At 41.8% G+C, this 24581-nt stretch overlaps 1 protein-coding gene across 1 annotated transcript in view; it reads left to right on the top strand.

Annotated features, from left to right (window-relative positions):
- The window catches only part of crata (carnitine O-acetyltransferase a), a 31503-nt gene that overhangs the window by 3852 nt on the left and 3070 nt on the right, over window positions 1–24581 (top strand). The window contains exons 2-11 of the mRNA XM_020458040.2: window positions 2634–2921; window positions 3285–3403; window positions 7080–7133; window positions 13148–13313; window positions 13653–13827; window positions 14511–14689; window positions 14982–15082; window positions 15328–15447; window positions 17447–17569; window positions 19343–19541. Of these exons, the coding sequence (XP_020313629.1) occupies window positions 2634–2921; window positions 3285–3403; window positions 7080–7133; window positions 13148–13313; window positions 13653–13827; window positions 14511–14689; window positions 14982–15082; window positions 15328–15447; window positions 17447–17569; window positions 19343–19541 (1524 nt within the window). The remainder of the gene's footprint in view (window positions 1–2633; window positions 2922–3284; window positions 3404–7079; window positions 7134–13147; window positions 13314–13652; window positions 13828–14510; window positions 14690–14981; window positions 15083–15327; window positions 15448–17446; window positions 17570–19342; window positions 19542–24581) is intronic.

Raw genomic sequence — 24581 nt, forward strand, 5'->3', positions numbered from 1 at the left:
CAGGCAATATTAACCAGGTGAAATTGTGTCACTTCTCTTGCGTTCATTGCACGCAGAGTCAGGGTATATGCAACCGTTTGGGCCGCCTAATTTGCCAGAATTTTACGTAATTATGACATAACATTGAAGGTTGTGCAGTGTAACAGGAATATTTAGACTTATGGATGCCACCCGTTCTATAAAATATGGAACGGTTCCGTATATCACTGAAAGACTAAACGTCTTGTTTTCGAGATGATAGTTTCCGGATTCGACCATATTAATGACCTAAGGCTCGTATTCCTGTGTGTTATTATGTTATAATTAAGTCTATGATTTGATAGAGCAGTCTCACTGATCGATGGTGGGCACCAGCAGGCTCGTAAGCATTCATTCAAACAGCACTTTCGTGCATTTTGCCAGCAGCTCTTCGCAATGCTTCAAGCATTACGCTGTTTATGACTTCAAGCTGAGATTAGGCTGGTGTAACCGATGTGAAATTGCTAGCTAGTTAGCGGGGTGCCCGCTAATAGCGTTTCAAACGCCACTCGCTCTGAGACTTGGAGTGGTTGTTCCCCTTGCTCTGCATGGGTAACGCTGCTTCGAGGGTGGCTGTTGTCGATGTGTTCCTCGTCCGAGCCCAGTTAGGGGCGAGGAGAGGGACGGAAGCTATACTGTTACACTGGCAATACTAAAGTGCCTATAAGAGCATCCAATAGTCAAAGGTATATGAAATACAAATGGTATAGAGAGAAATAGTCCTATAATAATTACAACCTAAAACTTCTTACCTGGGAATATTGTAGACTCATGTTAAAAGGAACCACCAGCTTTCATGTGTTCTCATGTTCTGAGCAAGGAACTTAAACGTTAGCTTTCTTACATGGCACATATTGTACTTTTACTTCTCCAACACTTTGTTTTTGCATTATTTAAACCAAATTGAACATGTTTCATTATTTGAGGATAAATTGATTTTATTGATGTATTATATTAAGTTGAAATAAGTGTTCATTCAGTATTGTTGTGATTGTCATTATTATAAATACATTTTTAAAAATGGCCGATTTTGAATCGGAATCGGCTTTTTGGGGTCCTCCAATAATCGGTATCGGTATCTGCGTTGAAAAAATCATAATCGGTCGAACTCTAGTACACACAACCCTCTGTAGCGCCTTATGGTTGGATGCCGAGCAGTTGCCATACCAGGCGGTGATGCAACTGGTCAGGATGCTCTCGATGGTGCAGCTGTAGAACTTTTTGAGGATCTGGGGATCCATGCCATATCTTTTCAGTCTCCTGAGGTGGAATAGGTGTTGTTGTGCCCTGTTCACAACTCTTTTGGTGTGGTTGGACCATGATAGTTTGTTGGTGATGTGGACACTAAGGAACTTAACTCTCTACCTGCTCTACAGAATGAACTGGGCTGTGAAGGTGCACTGGAGACTTGGTGCGTTTAGCTGGCATCAATTGTGTTGGAGAAGTAAAAGTGCAATATGTTCCATAAACTTTTGTTATTGACCAAATACTTATTTTCCACCATAATTTGCAAATAAATTCATTACAAATCCTACAATGTGATTTTCTGGATTTTCTTTTCTCATTTTGTCTGTCATAGTTGAAGTGTACCTATGATGAAAATTACAGGCCTCATCTTTTTAAGTGGGAGAACTTGCACAATTGGTGGCTGACTAAATACTTTTTTGCCCCACTGTATGTAAACCTCTGAACCACTGGAAAGCAGTCCCTGGCTCAGACAGAGTAGTAGTGTGAGCTCAATAGCATCTCATTAGTGTGCAAGATCTAGAGAATCAGCTGTACATGTGATAGAAGAATGCACTGTGCATGCGGAGGGCTGCAATTCCATTGAATTGGGGATAGTTTACCAAAATATGACACAAGACCTAGACTTGCCTTATGTGTATCCCACAAAAAAGGTTCACTGTTATAAGCTAACGTTTTTGTTGAAAAATTCCCAATATTCCCAGGCTTAATTTGCCATGGAAAGTTTCCGACCCTTTGCAACCCTAGTCATAATCCCATCTTTCTGTAACAGGTCACTTATGACATTTAATTTAAAATAGCGAAAGTAAAAAAATATATATATACAAATGTAATTACCATAGATTAAACAGACAAGATCCATGAACCAATAACAGTTGGTTGGATTCATGCAAAAATAGCTTCAACCCCTATCTGACAGCACAGCAACAATTTTATTTGGCTAATTCATTTGTTTACCTAATTCTTGGCTATAGCTAGCCTTTCGTAATTTGCTGTTTTTATATGTTGAATGTCTCTGACATGTCGTGTGACCGTGTCACGATAAAAAAAAAATCATATCACTTTCTCTTCACCTTTCCCCATTCTTTCCTTCATTGGTTTGTTGGGAAGTGTATTAGCCAATGGCTATTGCCTATGACAACCAGTAGGTAGTCATATCGTCTTCGCAGAGCTAAATTATTCGATACCAACTTTGGTAGTCAACATGTAATTACTGCAGAATACCTAGCTACTAGTCATACAGTAGTACAGGCTAAAGAGAACGTGTTTTCATGTCTACATGGCTACAGAATATAATATAACTAACTACATTACAGTAATTGATCCTCAGGCTCTGACCAGTATTTCCCCTACCTTACTCTCTATCCCAGGCTAAGGACCTATGGTACAAGGTGAAACCTTGTGGCCGCCTGGTTAGGCCTGTGGCGCCCACGCGCATCCCCGGGCGCTACCTGAGCCACCAGGAGGGCCTCCCCAAGCTCCCAGTGCCCTCCCTCCAGCAGACGTGCGAGCGCTACCTGGCCACCCTGGAGCCCATCGTGGATGAGGAGGAGTTGAGCCACACCAAGGAGCTGTTGGCAGAGTTCCAGAAGGCTGGGGGGGTTGGGGAGAGGCTGCAGAAGGGCCTGGAGAGAAGGGCCCGCAAGACTGAGAACTGGGTGAGTTGGCTGAAATCAAACCCTAACCCTGTATTAAAATACAGTGATATGATAGTTTGGCCATATCGCCCAGCCCTACTCAAAGGCAAGGCTAGCAATTTGGTGTTGTTGTACAAGTGGCCTATGGTTATAGCCACCTGCTATTGTTAAAATAAAATCGAATGCCACTTTTATCTATGATTTAGAAACCTGTACCATGGATTAATTCCACGAAACAGAACAGAGATAAATTGTTATTAAACAGGAACATTCTTTAGACAAGACCAGATTACAATAACGTGTCAAGGGCAAAGTTGAGAATGGTTCACTCTTTTTAATGCATCTCTTCATTTGGCCATTCTTTCTCTCTCTGTCTCTCCCCAGCTGTCAGACTGGTGGCTGACTACAGCCTATCTGGACTACCGGATGCCCGTAGTGGTCCACTCAAGTCCCGGGGTAGTCTTACCCCGCCTGGAGTTCAGCGACCGCCAGGGACAGATGAGGTGAGATGAACCAAGTCCTCCCCACATAGACGCCAGTAGGAACAAACATAACACTCAGCTTTGTACAAATTCCTCACCACTACCACTACATCGTTACCATCTTTACCATTAGAAACACCTTTGTTAAAAAATCCTTGTATGTACTGTATCTAGTCAAATGGCTACCCAGACTATTCACATTGCCCCACCCTCTCCACACCACTGCTACTCTCTGTTGTCATCTATGCATAGTCACTTTAATTAACTCTACCTACATGTACATACTATCTCAACTAACCGGTGCCCCCACACATTGACTCTGCACCGACCCCCCCCCCTGTATTGTTATTTTTTACTGCTCCTCTTTAATTACTTGTTACTTTTATCTCTTATTATTATCCATATTTTTTAAAACTGCACTGTCGGTTAGGGGCTCGTAAGTAAACATTTCACTGTAAGGTCTACACCTGCAGCTATACTTTAGGTAACTTGGGGTGCGTTTGTAAATTCACTCTGGAGTGTCAGAGTGCCTTCTGGGTATTCGTAAATTCAGAGCGTTGTCAGATTGTCCGTTCGTAAATTCAGAGCGTTTTGCTCTCAGAGCATTCAGAGCGCACACTGGATGCTCTGGTTGAGGAGTAGGGTTGATCCGAGCGTTCTGGCCTCACAACGGTAGTCAAGCACCCAAGCTAACTGGCTAATGTTGGCAGGCTTGCAAGCTACTGCCAGACACAAATGAGAGAGCTGGTTAGGCTATTTTCTTGTTATCTAGAGCATTGGTGATTATCTGTGCTGCTGGCAACAATTTAATTGCGCTTTTTTTGCCAACGTTTAATGACACCGGGCATATTCAACTGGTATATTCAGCTTCCGTAAATTCATCAGTTATTCTGCGCTCTGGCACACTCAGACGAGAGTGCTCTGAAATCGGAGTAGGTAGCCAGAGTGAATTAACGAACACACCCATACTGTCATGGAAATACAGTCCTCTCTTGCACTGCTGTCGTGTATTAGTGTTAGCAGTCATAGCTAGTCATTACTCCTGTGTTACAACCTTCACACTTTCTCCAACACCATTTCTACTCACATATCACTCCGTGTGTATTTTCATGTAACAGACATGTCACCATGACACAAAACCGGGGCCCTGTGTCATTCACCTGCTAATGTGAACTCAAGCTACCATTCACCTCTCCATTACAATATTGCCAATTGGGTGACATTTCACTATGGGGTCAGTTGAGATTCATAAGACCTTTGTACACACTAACCTTCAGACTGCACCCCCCCCCCCCCCCCCCCCCCTCTCTCTGAAAATAAATATAAATAAAGGTGCAGTAGCAGATCACTGCAGTAAGCACTGCAGCACATGGGCCCCTGTTGACATAGGTTACATGTATAAAGGATTTAGATGGCCTATTGACATGGCAGAGAAATGGCTTGTTGTCTGAGCTAAGACCATGTTGTTTTCACCTCATTGATCACGCAAATAATCCCCTGGGGGGTTTTATCAAATGTATTAGGCCGGACAAAGTTGAATCACTGTTTAACGGATGCCCTGCCTTACTTTTCTCCACACCCCTGTTATTTTTGGAAAATATATGCAGGGCTTTGCTTATAATGCACTCTCCGCTCTCCCTTGAGGCTTTCCCAAGTTGATGCACAAGAGACCAAACAGCCTCAGATCATGTTCAAGCCTTGGATTGGACAGTGAAACGCTCACACCGTAATAACTGTAGCCAGTGCAAATTCCTACTATTTATGTGTCCAGGTTAATGTGGGACGTCCCTCATTATAAACAAACACTCGGTTAAATTCATGGTTATTGCGTCATTTTCAGATCTATTAGAAACTATTAATAGATGAAACAACAATGTAATTTAACCAATTGACTGGCCAGAGATCAGGACATAATAACTCATTATTATACATTTATCTTAATTTGATTACTATTATTTGTCATTTACTCTTGAATTAGAAAAAATGTTAAATGATCTTCTCTTACTCTATACATCACATTAAATTATGAAATTAAATTGCACTTTGTTTTCTCTCAGGAATAAAGAAACTGTCACAAGTTATACTTCCCATTGTGTTTAATTTTTCATGGTTATAGCAACATTGTAACATCTGACAAATAGTGTAAGTTTTCACATGGAATAATATAACTCTTGAAGCTCACATTAGAGCCTGCACAAGAGCCTAGGACAATGTGGTAACGTACTGTTTTTCCTTATTCACTTCATGTATTTTTTTTTTTTTTCTCTCGCCTCACTTCTCTGGGGGGAAAATCCGTTAAACAGTGAATATATTTTGTGGAGCCTAACTCTTATGTAATTTCTACTAGTTTATACGTTTTCTTCTGTTATTATATCTCACTGCAATTATGTTGTGCACTGTTCAGAATATCACACTTGCAATATTTTTTATGATTTAGTCCAGGCATCTCTCGACAATTTAATTTTTGGCTCCCAGCAATAACCCCAATGAATGCCTTGTTTTGCTCATCTGAATTTGCCGCTCAGTTCATAGAACCGTGGTTACCTGAGTAATCTTTATCTGTGGCTGGGACTAACGGAGCAGTAAAAGCATTTTCTGGCGCATCTTTAAATCATTTTAACTATGAATTCGGCTCTAGATTTACAATGGTTGGAGCGAATACCTTTCCTGAAAGGCAGGATTCTCAGGAACACGTACGCGTCTTCTGTGTTGTGCATATGATGAAAGCTGTGAGGGATGAATCTGCATTGAATAACTGAGGGAAATGAATTGATTCTCCACAAACATTCACAAAGATTGTTTGATGATCATCCCTGATGTTTTCCTGAACTTTTCTATACCTTTCTTACTTCAGCTTTTATCTTATTTTATTAAGATAAAAGCAATAAGGTCCGATTCAAAAGATCCATCAAACTATTTTTGCGCATTTTGTTTCTTATGCCCCAAGTGTCCTAGAATAGTGTTTGAGAATTAAAATAACAAGCAATTAAGTATCCATAACATTTTTAGAAGCATATTTCGTACCCATTCACTCAAATGCATTGACCAAGCATCAACTGCACCGCATCTGACTGTAAGGCGCTACAGAGGGTAGTGCGAACGGCCCAGTACATCACTGGTGCCAAGCTTCCTACCATCCAGGACCTATATTATAGGTGGTGTCAGAGGAAAGCCCATAAAATTGTCATAGACTCCAGTCACCCAAATTATAGACTATTTTCTCTGCTACCACATGGCAAGAGGTACCAGAGCGCCAAGTCTAGGACCAAAAGGCTCCTCAACAGCTTCTACCCCAATCCATTAGACTGCTGAACAATTCATAAAAATCGCCACTGGACAATTTACATTCCCCCCCTACACTGCTGCCACTCAATGTTTATTTGTTACCTATGCATAGTCACTTCGCCCCCACCTACATTTACAGATTACCTCAACTAGCCTGTATCCCTGCACACTAACTCGGTACCGGTGCCCCCTGTATATAGCCTCGTTATTCTTATTGTGTTACTTTTTATTATTACTTTTTTATTTTAGCCTACTTGGTAAATACTTTCTTTTTGAACTGCACTGTTGGTTAAGGGCTTGTAAGTAAGCATTTCACGGTAAAGTCTACACATGTTATATTCGGAGCATATGACAAATAAAGTTTGATTTGAACTTGTTAATAACATCATCCTGCTCAAATCTCTCCACCCAGGTTTGCTGCCAAGCTGATCGCTGGCGTTTTGGACTTCAAGACAATGATTGACAAGTGAGTGCCAGTGCTCCTTGTCTTGTCTTAACGACACGATTTAATCAGAGGGCAAAATCCAATACAAGGGCCATGTTAAATTGTACCAGGATCTAGGATCTGATTTCCTGCCCCTAATCCTGCTAACCCTGATTTATATTTAGCCAAACTGGCTAACCAGGAACTATTTTATTTATACATACATACAGTACCAGTCAAAAGTTTGGAAAACTTTATTTTTACTATTTTCTATATTGTAGAATAATAGTGAAGACCTCAAACTATGAAATAACATATGGAATCATGTAGTAACCAAAAAAGTGTTAAACAAGTCAAAATATATTTTATTTGAGATTCTTCAAAGTAGCGACCCTTTGCCTTGATGACAGCTTTGCACACTCTTGGCATTCTCTCAACCAGCTTCACCTGGAATGCTTTTCCAACCATCTTGAAGGAGTTCCAACATATACTGTGCACTTATTGGCTGCTTTTCCTTCACTCTGCGGTCCAACTCATCCCAAACCATCTCAATTGGGTTGAGGTCGGTTGATTGTGGAGGCCAGCACTCCATCACTCTCCTTCTTTGTCAAATAATCCTTACACAATCTGGAGGTGTGTTGGGCCATTGTCCTGTTGAAAAACAAGTGATAGTCCCACTGAGCGCAAACCATGCTTCACGGTGGGAACCACACATGCAGAGATCATCCATTCACCTACTCTGCATCTCACAAAGACACTGCGTTTGAACCAAAAATAAAAATTCTGACTCACCATATCAAAATACAGATTTCCACCGGTCTAATGTACATGAGAGCTAGTTTCATCATAGCGCTTGATGGTTTCTGCGACTGCACTTGAAGGAATTTTCAAAGTTCTTGACATTTTCCAGATTGACTGACCTTCATGTCTTAAAGTAATGATGGACTGTCATTTCTCTTTGCTTAATTGAGCTGTTCCATAATATGGACTTGGTCTTTTACCAAATAGGGCTATCTTCTGTATACCATCCCTACCTTGTCACAATACAAGTGATTGGCTCAAACGCATTAAGAAGGAAAGAAATTACACAAATGTACTTTTTAACAAGACACACCTGTTAATTGAAGTGTATTCCAGGTGACTACCTCATGAAGCTGATTGAGAGAATGTGCAAGAGTGCAAAGCTGTCATCAAGGCAAAGGGTGGCTACTTTGAAGAATCTCTCAAATATAAAATATATTTTGATTTAACACTTTTTTTGGTTACTACATGATTCCATATGTTATTTCATAGTTTTGATGTCCACACTGTTATTCTACAATGTAAAAAAAAAAAAAAGATCCCTGGAATGTGTAGGTGTGTCCAAACTTTTGACTGGTACTGTATATACAGTGCCTTCGGAAAGTATTCAGAACCTTTGAATTTTCCGCATTTTGTTATGTAACAGCCTTATTCTAAAATGTATTTAAATGTTTACATAAGTATAACATTTACATAAGTATTCAGGCCCTGAAAGCACCTTTTGTCAGCGACTCCAGCATCGTGTCATCTTGGGTATGAGACTACAAGCTTGGCACACCTGTATTTGGGGACTTTCTCACATTCTTCTCTCCAGATCCTCTCAAGCTCTGTCAGGTTGGATGAGGAGTGTCGCTGCACAGCTGTTTTCAGGTCTCCAGAGATGTTCGATCGGGTTTAAGTCCGGGCTCTGGCTGTGCCACTCAAGGACATTCAGAGACTTGTCCCGAAGCCACTCCTGCATTGTCTTGGCTGTATGCTTAGGGTCGTGGTCCTGTTGAAAGGTGAACCTTCGCCCCAGTCTGAGGTCCTGAGCGCTCTGGAGCAGGTTTTAATCAAGGATCTCTCTGTACTTTGCTCCATTCATCTTTCCCTTGATCCTGACTAGTCTCCCAGTCCCTGCCGCTGAAAAACATCTCCACAGCATGATGCTGCCACCACCATGCTTCACTGTAGGGATGGTGCCAGGTTTCCTCTAGATGTGACGCTTGACATTTATGCCAAAAAGTTAAATCTTGATTTCATCAGACCAGAGAATCTTGTTTCTCATGGCCTGAGAGACTTTTGTGCATTTTGGCAAACTCCATGCGGGAGTGGCTTCTGTCTGGCCACTCTAGCATAAAGGCCTGATTGGTGGAGTGCTGCAGAGATGGTTGTACCATCTCCCATCTCCACAGAAGAACTCTAGAGCTCTGTCAGAGTGGCCATCGGGTTCTTGGTCACCTCCCTGACCAAGGCCCTTCTCCCCTGATTGCTCAGTTTGGCTGGGCAGCCAGCCCTAGGAAGAGTCTTGGTGGTTCCAAACTTCTTCCATTTTAAGAATGATGGAGGGCATTGTGTTTTTGGGGACCTTCAATGCTGCAGAAATGTTTTGGTACCCTTTCCCAGATCTGTGCCTCGACACAATCCTGTCATTGAGCTCTACGGACAATTCTTTAGACCTCATGGATTGGTTTTTGTTGTGACATGCACTGTCACCTGTGGGACTTTTTCTAGACAGTTGTGTGTGCCCTTCCAAATAATGTCCAATCAATTGAATTTATCACAGGTGGACTCCAGTCAAGTTGTAGAAACATCTCAAGGATGATCAATGGAACCAGGATGCACCTGAGCTCAAATTCGAGTCTCATAGCAAAGGTTCTGAAAACTTACGTAAATAAGGTATTTCTGTTTTCTATTATAATACATTTGGTAAAATTTCAAAAAAGCTTTTTTCGCTTTGCCATTATGGAGTATTGTGTGTAGATTGCTGAGGATTTTCTTTTTTAAAAATCTATTTTAGAATAAGCCTGTAACATAACATTTTGAAAAAGTAAAGGGATTTGAATACTTTCCGAAGGCACGGTATGTAAGGTATGACAGCAATCTAAGCTTTGGTTTTATTTAGCTGGTCACTGTTTCAAACGCTTACTTAACATTTGTGGCTCAATTAAGTTACAAAAATGGTATAAAAAAATATTAACTTGCATTGAAGTTCTTCCACAAATGCTAAGAAGTTAGTGTTTGAAAGTTAGCATTGATAGTGCCTTTACGCTGACAATGCAAAACATTATGAACACCTGCTCTTTCCATGACATAGACTGACCAGGTGAAAGCTATGATCCCTTATTGATGTCACTTGTTAAATCCACTTCAATCAGTGTAGATGAAGGGGAGGAGACAAGTTAAAGAAAAAAAAATGTAAGCCTTGAGACAATGGAGACATGGATTGTGTATGCGTGCCATTCAGAGGGTGAATGAGCAAAACAAAAGATTTAACTGCTTCTGAACGGGGTATGGTAGTAGGTGCCAGGCTCACCAGTTTGTGTCGAGCTGCAATGCTTCTGGGTTTTTCACACAGTTTCCTGTGTGTATAAATTCTGGTCCACCACCCAAAGGACATCCAGCCAACTTGACATAACTGTGGGAAGCATTGGAGTCAACATGGGCCTGCATCCCTGTGGAACGCTTTTGACCCCTTGTAGAGTCCATGACTCAACGAATTGAGGCGGTTCTGAGAGCAAAAGGGGGTGCAACTTGAAATTAGGATAGTGTTCTTAATGTTTTGAACTAGAGGTCGATTGATTAATATGAATGGCTGATTTAATTAGGGCCGATTTTTAACATTTTCATAACAATCGGTAATTGGCATTTTTGGACACCGATTATGGCCGATTACATTGCATTCCACGAGGAGACTGCGTGGCAGGCTGACTACCTGTTACGCATGTGCAGCATGGAGCCAATTTAAGTTGTTAGCTAGCATTAAACTTATCTTATAAAAAACAATCAGTCTTAACATAATCACCGGTTAACTACACATGGTTGATGATATTACTAGTTTATCTAGCTTGTCCTGCGTTGCATATAATCGATGCGGTGCCTGTTAATTTATCATCGAATCACAGTCTACTTCGCCGAATGGATGATTTAACAAGCACATTTGCGAAAAAAGCACTGTTGTTGCACCAATGTGTACCTAACCATAAACATCAATGCCTTTCTTTAAATCAGTACACAACTATATATTTTTAAACCTGCATATTTAGTTAATAATGCCTTCTAATGTGAATTTATTTTAGCTAGGGAAATTGTGTCACTTCTCTTGCATTCTGTGCAGCAGTTTGGGCCGCCAGGCTCGTTGCGAACTGTGGGAAGACCATTTCTTCCTAACAAAGACCGTAATTAATTTGCCAAAATTTTACATAATTATGACATAACATTGAAGGTTGTGCAATGTAACAGCAATAGTTAGACTTATGGATGCCACCGGTTAGATAAAATATGGAACGGTTCCGTATTTCACTGAAAGAATAAATGTTTTGTTTTCTAAATGATAGTTTCCGGATTTTACCATATTAATGACCGAAGGCTCGTATTTCTGTGTGTTATTATATTATAATTAAGTCTATGATTTGATATTCGATAGAGCAGTCTGACTGAGCGGTGGTAGGCAGCAGCAGGCTCGTAAGCATTCATTCAAACAGCACTTTCCTGCATTTGCCAGCAGCTCTTCGCTGTGCTTCAAGCATTGCGCTGTTTATGACTTCAAGCCTATCAACTCCTGAGATTAGGCTGGCAATACTAAAGTACCTATTAGAACATCCAATAGTCAAAGGTATATGAAATACAAATGGTATAGAGAGAGAGAGTCCTATAATTCCTATAATAACTACAACCTAAAACTTCTTACCTGGGAATATTGAAGACTCATGTTAAAAGGAACCACCAGCTTTCATATGTTCTCATGTTCTGAGCAAGGAACTTAGACGTTAGCTTTTTTTACATGGCAAATATTGCACTTTTACTTTCTTCTCCAACACTTTGTTTTTGCATTATTTAAACCAAATTGAACATGTTTCATTATTTATTTGAGACTAAATTGATTTTATTGATGTATTATATTAAGTTAAAATAGTATTCAATCAGTATTGTTGTAATTGTCTTGTTGTAATTTTTGTCATTACAACAATATATGTATAGTAATATATGTATATTAGAGGACCAAAAAAGACAATTTAATCGGTATCGGCTTTTTTGGTCCTCCAATAATCCGTATTGTTGTTTGAAAAATCATAATCGGTCGACCTCTCTTTTGAACACTCAGTGTATATTTTAAAACAGTGAGGATGAATCAGATTATTTTAATTTTATATCTGTATAATATATTTGTTTATACTATATTTATAACTATACCATATATATATGTGTATATGTGTGTGTGTGTATATATATATATATATATATATATATATATATATATATATTACACGCACAATCTCAAGTGTGTGTGCTCTGTCTGGTTGGCAGCAGACTGCTTCATCTAGCTTAGGGATCACAGTTTAATTACTGTGTTAAAGCTGCAATATATAACTTTTTGGGCTACCTAAGAAAAACAATCACATAGAAATGTGAGTTATAGACCTGTTAATCTCATTGACAGCAAGTCTAAGAAGCAGTAGATCTGTTCCATGTGCTCTGTTTCTTTGCTTCCAAATTTTAAATCTTTTACTTTGGGTTTTGTACGTACGCCAGCTGAAAATATAATAACAAAAATATATTTCACAGCAGTTTAGATGGTACAATGATACGGCAGTGTAGCCTAGTGGTTAGAGAGTTAGACTAGTAACCGGAAGGTTGCAAGTTTAAACCCCCGAGCTGACAAGGTACAAATCTGTCATTCTGCCCCTGAACAGGCAGTTAAGCCACTGTTCCTAGGCCGTCATTGAAAATAAGAATTTGTTCTTAACTGACTTGCCTAGTTAAATAAAGGTTTAAAAAAATAATAATACCATACTTGCTTGTTTTGTCACATAAACTGAAATTAGGTGAATTATTCAAATTTTAGCAACCGGGAAATGGCGGAGCATCTTTAGTTCATCTTTAAGTTTATTGCCACAAGTTGACATCAGTTGTCGTTACTGTTGTCATAATTATGGGATCATCATGTAAGCCTTATGACTGAATGTTCAAGAAAATGTCTCTCTTAATAGTTGAAGAACTTCAATGAGTCCGTAAATGTATGTTTGACCATCCACCTCTCATTGCTCGGTCCGCAGTGAGACGTTACCAGTGGAGTACCTGGGTGGGAAGCAGTTGTGTATGAACCAGTATTATCAGGTCCTGTCCTCATGTCGCGTCCCCGGCCTGAAGAGGGACTCGGTGGTCAACCATGCCCATCGCTCCAGGCCTCCCACTCACATCACTGTGGTGCACAACTTCCAGGTAAACCAAGAAAGACCTATGGAACTTAGTGTAGTCCAAAGGTGTTTATTTCACGCTTTGTCGATGTGTAGTTACAAAGAAAATAATTCATCTGCACACTCTTTACTCCGATGCAGTTGATTGTTTAGACATCACAGCTACTGTACACCTTGCCAAATCAGGGTGGTGGTCGTTATTGTACGCTACAGGAAACATGCATCTGAAAATTTAGCTTTTTTTTATTGCACAAGGCCAAGTAGTCTCACCCTGTTTCAGACCGTTTGGCTCATGCATTTTCTTCTGTCTACAAGTTGATTGTGAAAACATACTTTGTCTCTCTCTCCCTCTCTCCTCCATCAGTTCTTTGTCCTGGACGTGTACAACAGTGATGGCACCCCGCTGACGGTGGACCAGTTGTACATGCAACTGGAGAAGGTTTGGAGCTCGTCCCTGCAGACCAACAAGGAGCCCATCGGCATCCTCACCTCTAACCAACGCAACAGCTGGGGCAAGGCCTACAACAACCTCATCAAGGGTGAGAAAACAAGTATATGAGGTGGTGCAAAGGCAGGTGTTAGGTTCTGACAAAGTGAGTAAAAACTAATGGACAACTAAGGAAAGCTCAAACCAAGTTTATTCACCCAATGGGTCAGACAGCTGAACAGACAAAGACATATTTACACAAGCACTGGTATTTAAACCTTCCTCCTACGCTGAGTCTCCTCCTTACACATCTGGACAGCCAATACACCTCTGTTGCTAGACAGGACTTTAGTGATATCTGTTCTTCCTCACTTCATCTGACCTGACCTCGGCCCAAATTCCTCAATCCTCCCCAACTCACAGCTTTCCTGTTGACTCGTACCAGACTGTGGCCCTTTCCCCTTTCCATAGGATATCTGATGTCTAGCATGAACATGTTCTGGCAGAATGTAAACATTCTACATTCCCTTCTCTCCCTCAGTGACATGAATAAGGATATTACATTTTTTCAAGTTTAGAAGTCAGAACCCATCACAGGGAAAGGGGCTGTGTCTCAATATAGTGGTTTCCTCTCTTTGAATCTATTCACTTCAACTGTGCTGATGTGGAAGAACTGGGCCAGAGGTGAGCAGTGGTTTAGGACTGGAGTCAAATTAGATTAGAACTGTGTTTACAACTGGGTTTGGGTAAGTGTGAATAACAAATAGATTGGTGTTCGTCCTTTTCTCCACTTAGATAAGACGAACAAAGACTCTGTGCGGGCCATCCAGAAGAGCATCTTCACAGTGTGTCTGGATGCTCCCATGCCCTGCGTCTCAGACGAGCTGTATCACAGCCGAGCCGCTGTCCAGATGCTCCACGGTGGGGGCAGTCGCTGGAACAGTGGCAACCGCTGGTTCGACAAGACTTTGCAGGTGACGCTACACACACACACACCGATGCTCCACGGAGGGGGCCGTCGCTGGAACAGCAGCAACACACGTACACTCACTCACACAGAATACACACACACATACACACTGTATGTATCTTCCCCTTCTTGAAGTAGAAAATAGTAGAAATATAGAAAAACCCTGGAATGAGTAGGTGTATCCAAACTTTTGACTGGTACTGCATTTTCTTTTTTAAACACTGAACTTATTCGACTGAAATCCCTGAGTCTGTGTTGTCAAGTGTTCCTCACTTTCCCGTTTCCCTTGTTTCCAGTTTATCATTGGAGAGGATGGGTCATGTGGTCTGATGTATGAGCATGCCCCTGCTGAAGGCCCGCCTATCGTGTCCTTGATTGACCACGTCGTCGAGTACACGTAAGTGCACCACTGCTGGGTCATCTAATTAATTTACGAAACACAGTCTCTTGTGTAGAGCAGCAACAAATGAGATCTGCTTCTGTCAATCTTTGGCCAACTCTACTTCAGACATGTAAAATAATTTATTGACGTCAATGGAAGATTTGTGGGAAATGTTGATCTGCGCCATCGTGTCTGCAGGTCTAATTCCCTTAACAAGTACCATGAACTGAGGGTTTCCTGTCATGTTTGTTATCTACCAGGAAGAAGTCTGAGATGGTGCGTACCCCCATGGTCCCCCTGCCGATGCCTCAGAAACTACGCTTTAACATCACACCAGAGATCAAGAAGGACATTGAGAAGGCCAAGCAGAACATGAACATGTGAGAGTGTAGATACAGTTGAAGTCGGAAGTTTATATACACCTTAGCCAAATACATTTAAACTCAGTTTTTCACAATTCCTGACATTTAATCCGAGTAAAAATTCCCTCTTAGTTCAGTTAGGATCACCACTTTATTTTAAGAATGTGAAATGTCAGAATAATAGTAGCGAGAATTATTTATTTCAGCTTTTATTTCTTTCATCACATTCCCAGTGGGTCAGAAGTTTACATACACTCAATTACCATTTGGTAGCTTTGCCTTTAAATTGTTTAACTTGGGTCAAACGTTTTGGATAGCCTTCCACAAGCTTCTCACAATAAGTTGGGTGAATTTTGGCCCATTCCTCCTGACAGAGCTGCTGTAACTGAGTCAGGTTTGTAGGCCTCCTTGCTCGGCACACGCTTTTTCAGTTCTGACCACACATTTTCTATGGGATTGAGGTCAGGGCTTTGTGATGGCCACTCCAATACCCTGACTTTGTTGTCCTTAAGTGATTTTGCCACAACTTACGATGTATGGGGTCATTGTCCATTTGGAAGGCCCATTTGTGAGCTAACTTTAACTTCCTGATTGATGTCTTGAGATGTTTCTTCAATATATCCACATAATTTTCCTACCTTATGGCGCCATCTTTTTTGTGAAGTGCACCAGATCCTCCTGCAGCAATGCAACCCACAACATGATGCTGCCACCCCCGTGCTTCACGGTTTGGATGGTGTTCTTCGGCTTGCATGCCTCCCCCTTTTTCCTCCAAACATAACGATGGTCATTATGGCCAAACAGTTCTATTTTTGTTTCATCAGACCAGAGGACATTTCTCCAAAAAGTATGATCTTTGTCCCCATGTGCAGTTGCAAACCGTAGTCTGGCTTTTTTATGGCGGTTTTGGAGCAGTGGCTTCTTTCTTGCTGAGCGGCCTTTCAGGTTATTTCGATATAGGACTCGTTTTACTGTGGATATAGATATTTTTTTTACCTGTTTCCTCCAGCATCTTCACAAGGTCCTTTGCTGTTGTTCTGGGATTGATTTGCACTTTTTGCACCAAAGTACGTTCATCTCTAGGAGACAGAACTCGTCTCTTTCCTGAGCGGTATGACGGCTGCGTGGTCCCATGGTGTTTCTACTTGCGTATTATTGTTTGTATAGTTGAACGTGGTACCTTCAGGTGTTTGGAAATTGCTCCCAAGGATGAGCCAGACTTGTGGAGGTCTACAATTTTATTTCCTGGGGTCTTGGCTGATTTCTTTAGATTTTCCCTGATGTCAAGCAAAGAGGCACATATTGTTCTGAAATTTTCCAAGCTGTTTAAAGAAACAGTCAACTTAGTGTATGTTAACTTCTGACCCACTGGAATTGTGATGCAGTGAATTATAAGTGAAATAATCTGTCTGTAAACAATTGTTTGAAAAATTACTTGTCATGCACAAAGTAGATGTCCTAACCGACTTGCCAAAACTGTAGTTTGTTAACAAGAAATTTGTGTTGTGGTTGAAAAATGAGTTTTCATGACTCCAACCTCAGTGTATGTAAACTTCCAACTTCAACTGTATATACAGTACATAGAAAGATGTGTTCTAGTTCTATGTGTGAGAGCTAGCTACACAGCAGAGGAGGCTGGTGGGGGAGAGATATAGGAGGAGGGGCTCACTGTAATGGCTCACTGTAATCAAACATATGGAAACCGCACATTTGACTCCGTTCCATTAATACCATTCTAGCCATTACAAGGAGCCCATCCTTTTATAGCTCCACCCACCAGCCTCCTCTGCTACATACATGCCTTGGTCCTGGAGGGCTACAGGGGGCCCCGGCTTTTTTTTTGAGCCCAGCTCTAACACACCTGAATCAACCAGTCTTATTTTCCAGACCTTGGTTAAATATTATACAGGCCTATGGATATATTTCAGAAACATAGTTTGGATGTATTCAATTATGAATGAATGTATTTGTATAGGCGTACCCTGTAATATTATGTGTTGTGACATCTACCCCCCAGAATGGTTCATGACCTGGATGTCAAAGTCATTGTTTTCTCCCACTTTGGCAAGAACGTCCCCAAGACCCACAAGATGAGCCCCGATGCCTTCATCCAGATGGGACTACAGCTGGCCTACTACAGGTGAGGATACGCACTATGCTAATTATGTTTCCGTTCTTATTTCAGTTACACTGCAAATAGTCTCCCTTTGACTTTCCCTTTGACTTTTTTTTTGAGAATTGTGTCTTAGTCAAAACGGTTTGAATGGAACGCTGGCTTTCAGCGGCAAGATTTTTTATTGGATGTTACATTTGAAGAACCCTCTCCCACATGCCGTTGGTGCTCACTGCTGGTGCTATGTGTTATGTTATCATCACTGTTTTTAGACTGGGTAGGACACACTTTGCAGAGTTGTTCAGTATGCTAGTTTACAACAGTGCACAGATGGAAGAAACCCTGTAGGAAAAGCTGAATTGTGTTTTGCAAAAAGTGTGTTCCTCACACAATCGACATTGATCAACATATTTTGTGATTTAATCAGTGATTTCCCGGCCATCCTCACACACTGTTGCACATACGACACTAATCTAGTAAGCACCTTTGATTTACAGCAGATTCCCACCCCTATTAACTATCTTTCTACCATGAACTTCCCCAGGCTTCACATTTAGTGAATCCTGGTTTTCAACAAGGATACACTGCAAACACCTATGTCATGCCTGCATTGTTTAATAAAAAACATGAGCTGGCGCACACCCAGAAAGATGCTTTTGGGTGGAGGTGCTGACTAATGGCGAATAAACTATAGAAAGAGAGTCGCACTCTATATAAACTCCCAATTTATTGGGTAAATCACAAACGTTTCGGCATCACTGTGCCTTCTTCAGGGTAATGTCATGAATACTTGAACCAGGTTATGATGACAAACAGTGCAACCAATGACAATAGTGAGGGGTGTGTCATAATTATTAAGTTAATTAGAATGAATTGAGTGAAACTGTTAAACAATAGTTTATGGCATATTAAATATATTAGGCTATTATTATATGCAAACATAATTATTGTTGTCCTCTCGGGTGGCGCAGTAGTCTAGAGCACTGCACTGCAGCACCAACTGTGCCACCAGAGACTCTGTGTTCGCGCCCAGGCTCTGTCGCAGCCGGCCGCGACCGGGAGGTCCGTGAGGCGACGGACAATTGGCCTAGCGTTGTCCGGGTTAGGGAGGGTTTGGCCGGTAGGGATATCCTTGTCTCATCGCGCACCAGCGACTCCTGTGGCGGGCCGGGCACAGTGCACGCTAACCAAGGTTGCCTGGTGCACAGTGTTTCCCCCGACACATTGGTGCGGCTGGCTTCCGGGTTGTATGCGCGCTGTGTTAAGAAGCAGTGCGGCTTGGTTGGGTTGTGTTTCAGAGGACGCATGACTTTCGACCTTCTTCTCTCCCGAGCCCGTACGGGAGTTGTAGCGATGAGACAAGATGGTAACTACTAACAATTGGATACCATGAAATTGGGGAGAAAAAGGGGGTAAAATTCAACAACAAAAAAACATACATTATTGTTTAATTAAATTTGACATATTTAATTGTTTCCTATTTCATTTATATTTGTTACATGATATATTTGTTTGGTTCAACCTTAATGCATAAGCATCATCAACAGGGGGAACATAGAAAGAATACATCAATTTATAAGACTTGTTCATAAAATAGAGAATTGTTGATAGGAATGTTAATATTCAGACCACAAGATGGCAATGTTTTAGGATAGGATATCCCAGAACCACACGGGGGGATCTCCTTTTGTAGTAGTAGGATCTCCAGAGAGAAAAATATTCCCTAACCTAACTCCTACTAGCCTTAAACTGTACCAATGCAATATAACTGGGATCGCTCTCTCTCTCTCTCTCTCTCAGGATGTATCAGCGGTGCTGTGCCACCTATGAGAGCGCGTCTCTGCGTATGTTCAAGCTGGGTCGCACCGACACCATCCGCTCCTGCTCCATCGACTCTGCTAATTTCGTCAAGGCCATGGACGACCCAGCCAAACAGAAGATAGAAAAAGTGACCCTACTGGAGAAGGCTGTGAAAGCCCACCGGGCATACACTGACATGGTGAGTGAGTGCTGTCTAATAGAAAGGATAGATACCCGCACAACAGGCTTGGGGTCAATTCCCTTTAGATTCCGGTCTGACAAACAAAGAAACTCACGGACGACTAGTAAAGCTCAAACCAAGTTTATTCACCCACTAGGTCACACAGCTGCATAAGACAATGACATGTTTACACAAGTACATATGTAGAACCTCTACTGGGTGGAGTCAACTCCTTGCATATCTATCAAATCAAAGTTTATTTGTCACGTGTCCCGAATACAACCGGTGTAGACCTTACAGTGAAATGCTTATTTACAGGCTCTAACCAACAGTGAAAAAGTACCGAGGCTACATACAGACACCGGTTAGTCGGGCTGATTGAGGTTGTATGTACATGTAGATATGGTTAAAGTGACTGCATATATGATGAACAGAGAGTAGCAGTAGTGTAAAAGAGGGGTTGGCGGGTGGCAGGACACAATGCAGATAGCCCGGTTAGCCAATGTGCGGGGGGCACTGGTTGGTCGGGCCAATTGAGGTAGTATTTACATGAATGTATAGTTAAAGTGACTATGCATATATGATAAACAGAGAGTAACAGCAGCGTAAAAGAGGGGTTAGGGGGGGGCACACAATACAAATAGTCCGGGTAACCATTTGATTACCTGTTCAGGAGTCTTATGGCTTGGGGGTAAAAACTGTTGAGATGCCTTTTTGTCCTAGACTTGGCACTCCGGTACCACTTGCCATGCGGTAGTAGAGAGAACAGTCTATGACTGGGGTGGCTGGGTCTTTGACATGTTTTAGGACCTTCCTCTGACACCGCCTGGTGTAGAGGTCCTGGATGGCAGGCAGCTTAGCCCCAGTGATGTACTGGGCCGTACACACCACCATCTGTAGTACCTTGCGGTCGGAGGCCGAGCAATTGCCGTACCAGGCAGTGATGCAACCCGTCAGGATGCTCTCCATGTTGCAGCTGTAGAACCTTTTGAGGATCTAATGACCCATGCCAAGCCTTTTTAGTTTCCTGAGGGGGAATAGGCTTTGTCGTGCCCTCTTCACGACTGTCTTGGTGTGTTTGGACCATTCTAGTTTGTTGCTGATGTGGACACCAAGGAACTTGAAGCTCTCAACCTGCTCCACTACAGCCCTGTCGTTGAGAATGGGGGCGTGCTCAGTCCTCCTTCGCCTGTAGTCCACAATCATCTCCTTAGTCTTGGTTACGTTGAGGGATAGGTTGTTATTCTGGCACCACCCAGCCAGGTCTCTGACCTCCTCCCTATAGGCTGTCTCGTCATTGTCGGTGATCAGGCCTACCACTGTTGTGTCGTCTGCAAACTTAATGATGGTGTTGGAGTCGTGCCTGGCCATGCAGTTGTGGGTGAAAATGGAGTACAGGAGGGGACTGAGCACACACCCCTGTGGAGCTCCAGTGTTGAGGATCAGCGTGGCAGATGTGTTGCTACCTACCCTTGCCGAGGGAGATGTTTAGTCCTAGGATCCTGAGCTTAGTGATGAGCATTTTGGGTACTATAGTGTTGAACGCTGAGCTTTAGTCAATGAATAGCATTCTCACGTAGGTATTCCTTTTGTCCAGGTGGGAAAGAACAGTGTGGAGTGCAATAGAGATTGCATCATGTGTGGATCTGTTTGGGCGGTATGCAAATTGGAGTGGGTCTAGGGTTTCTGGGATAATGGTGTTGATGTGAGCCATTACCAGACTTTCAAAGCACTTCATGGCTACGGACGTGAGTACTACGGGTCGGTAGTCATTTAGGCAGGTTACCTTAGTGTTCTTGGGCATAGGGACTATGGTGGTCTGCTTGAAACTGTTGCTAGGCAGGAACTTCAGTGGTGCCTCTCCTCTGTGTAGTCATGGCCCTGCCTCGGCCCACATTCCTCACTCCTGCCTAATCCACGGCTGTCCTACCTTATCTGTTGACTGAAACCAGACCGTTGCCCTTCTCTCCATAGGATACATGAGATTTAACCATAAGATGTTCTGACAGAATGGAAACTTTCTCATTGACAGACGTCGGTTTAATCATTTTTATTTAGTTGGTTTCTTTTTCTGTGAGCTCAATGCTCACAGAAAAACATTGCGCTGTAGTTTCTGTAGAGATAAATAAGATCAAGCCCGAACTGGGCAATGTAGTAGGGAGGCCAATATTCCACATAGTTTAGCACAGAAAACATGGTAATTAACTACAATGACCATAATCCATTGCGTGCCCGCCTACTTGTCCGGTCTGTGTGGAGATTACTATATCTCAGTGGTGTGGAGCAGACACAGAGAATGTGTGATGGAGAGGTATAGAAAGCAGCTACTTCAAGGTATCTCTTCCTGAAAATATGTGATATAAGTGATTGATAGTTAGTATTCAGAAGTCATAAAAGTATGCCTTATTTACTTTGAAGAATTACTAAAATAGTGATGTTGTCAGACAGCATAGGCAGCAACTCTGTAGAGATGAGATGATGACTGAATGAAATAATAGTCATCAAATTACACCAATGTAATATACTTTAATAGGATGTTTCAGTTGTGTAATGTGAATAAATGATGGTTAATAAGGGATTAGCAGTAATAGACAGTCACTACCATCATTTTATTAATTGTTTTTCATATATATATATATATTAGAATGTACTATGCGGATTGAATGCTGGAACACAGTGCCTTGCGAAAGTATTCGGCCCCCTTGAACTTTGCGACCTTTTGCCACATTTCAGGCTTCAAACATAAAGATATAAAACTGTATTTTTTTGTGAAGAATCAACAACAAGTTGGACACAATCATGAAGTGGAATGACATTTATTGGATATTTCAAACTTTTTTAACAAATCAAAAACTGAAAAATTGGGCGTGCAAAATTATTCAGCCCCCTTAAGTTAAGACTTTGTAGCGCCACCTTTTGCTGCGATAACAGCTGTAAGTCGCTTGGGGTATGTCTCTATCAGTTTTGCACATCGAGAGACTGAAATGTTTCCCATTCCTCCTTGCAAAACAGCTCGAGCTCAGTGAGGTTAGATGGAGAGCATTTGTGAACAGCAGTTTTCAGTTCTTTCCACAGATTCTCGATTGGATTCAGGTCTGGACTTTGACTTGGCCATTCTAACACCTGTATATGTTTATTTTTGAACCATTCCATTGTAGATTTTGCTTTATGTTTTGGATCATTGTCTTGTTGGAAGACAAATCTCCGTCCCAGTCTCAGGTCTTTTGCAGACTCCATCAGGTTTTCTTCCAGAATGGTCCTGTATTTGGCTCCATCCATCTTCCCATCAATTTTAACCATCTTCCCTGTCCCTGCTGAAGAAAAGCAGGCCCAAACCATGATGCTGCCACCACCATGTTTGACAGTGGGGATGTTGTGTTCAGGGTGATGAGCTGTGTTGCTTTTACGCCAAACATAACGTTTTGCATTGTTGGCAAAAAGTTCCATTTTGGTTTCATCTGACCAGAGCACCTTCTTCCACATGTTTGGTGTGTCTCCCAGGTGGCTTGTGGGAAACTTTAAACAACACTTTTTATGGATATCTTTAAGAATTGGTTTTCTTCTTGCCACTCTTCCATAAAGGCCAGATTTGTGCAATATACGACTGATTGTTGTCCTATGGACAGAGTCTCCCACCTCAGCTGTAGATCTCTGCAGTTCATCCAGAGTGATCATGGGTCTCTTGGCTGCATCTCTGATCAGTCTTCTCCTTGTATGAGCTGAAAGTTTAGAGGGACGGCCAGGTCTTGGTAGATTTGCAGTGGTCTGATACTCCTTCCATTTCAATATTATCGCTTGCACAGTGCTCCTTGGGATGTTTAAAGCTTGGGAAATCTTTTTGTATCCAAATCCGGCTTTAAACTTCTTCACAACAGTATCTCGGACCTGCCTGGTGTGTTCCTTGTTCTTCATGATGCTCTCTGCGCTTTTAACGGACCTCTGAGACTATCACAGTGCAAGTGCATTTATACGGAGACTTGATTACACACAGGTGGATTGTATTTATCATCATTAGTCATTTAGGTCAACATTGGATCATTCAGAGATCCTCACTGAACTTCTGGAGAGAGTTTGCTGCACTGAAAGTAAAGGGGCTGAATAATTTTGCACGCCCAATTTTTCAGTTTTTGATTTGTTAAAAAAGTTTGAAATATCCAATAAATGTCGTTCCACTTCATGATTGTGTCCCACTTGTTATTGATTCTTCACAAAAAAAATACAGTTTTATATCTTTATGTTTGAAGCCTGAAATGTGGCAAAAGGTCACAAAGTTCAAGGGGGCCGAATACTTTCGCAAGGCACTGTACATACATACATACATACACACACACACACACACACAGTGGGGCAAAAAACTATTTTGTCAGCCACCAATTGTGCAAGTTCTCCCACTTAAAAAGATGAGAGGCCTGTAATTTTCAACATAGGTACACTTCAACTATGACAGAGAAAATGAGAAAAAAATCCAGAATATCACATTGTAGGATTTTTTATGAATTTATTTGCAAAATATGGTGGAAAATAAGTATTTGGTCACCTACAAACAAGCAAGATTTCTGGCTCTCACAGACCTGTAAATTCTTCTTTAAGAGGCTCCTCTGTCCTCCACTCGTTACCTGTATTAATGGCACCTGTTTGAACTTGTTATCAGTATAAAAGACACCTGTCCACAACCTCAAACAGTCACACTCCAAACTCCACTATGGCCAAGACCAAAGAGCTGTCAAAGGACACCAGAAACAAAATTGTAGACCTGCACCAGGCTGGGAAGACTGAATTTGCAATAGGTAAGCAGCTTGGTTTGAAGAAATCAACTGTGGGAGCAATTATTAGGAAATGGAAGACATACAAGACCACTGATAATCTCCCCTGGGGCTCCACGCAAGATCTCACCCCGTGGGGTCAAAATTATCACAAGAACGGTGAGCAAAAATCCCAGAACCACACGGGGGGACCTAGTGAATGACCTGCAGAGAGCTGGGACCAAAGTAACAAAGCCTACCATCAGTAACACACTACGCCGCCAGGGACTCAAATCCTGCAGTGCCAGACGTGTCC

Source organism: Oncorhynchus kisutch, linkage group LG23, assembly GCF_002021735.2.
Source record: "Oncorhynchus kisutch isolate 150728-3 linkage group LG23, Okis_V2, whole genome shotgun sequence".
Taxonomy (NCBI): Eukaryota; Metazoa; Chordata; class Actinopteri; order Salmoniformes; family Salmonidae; genus Oncorhynchus; species Oncorhynchus kisutch.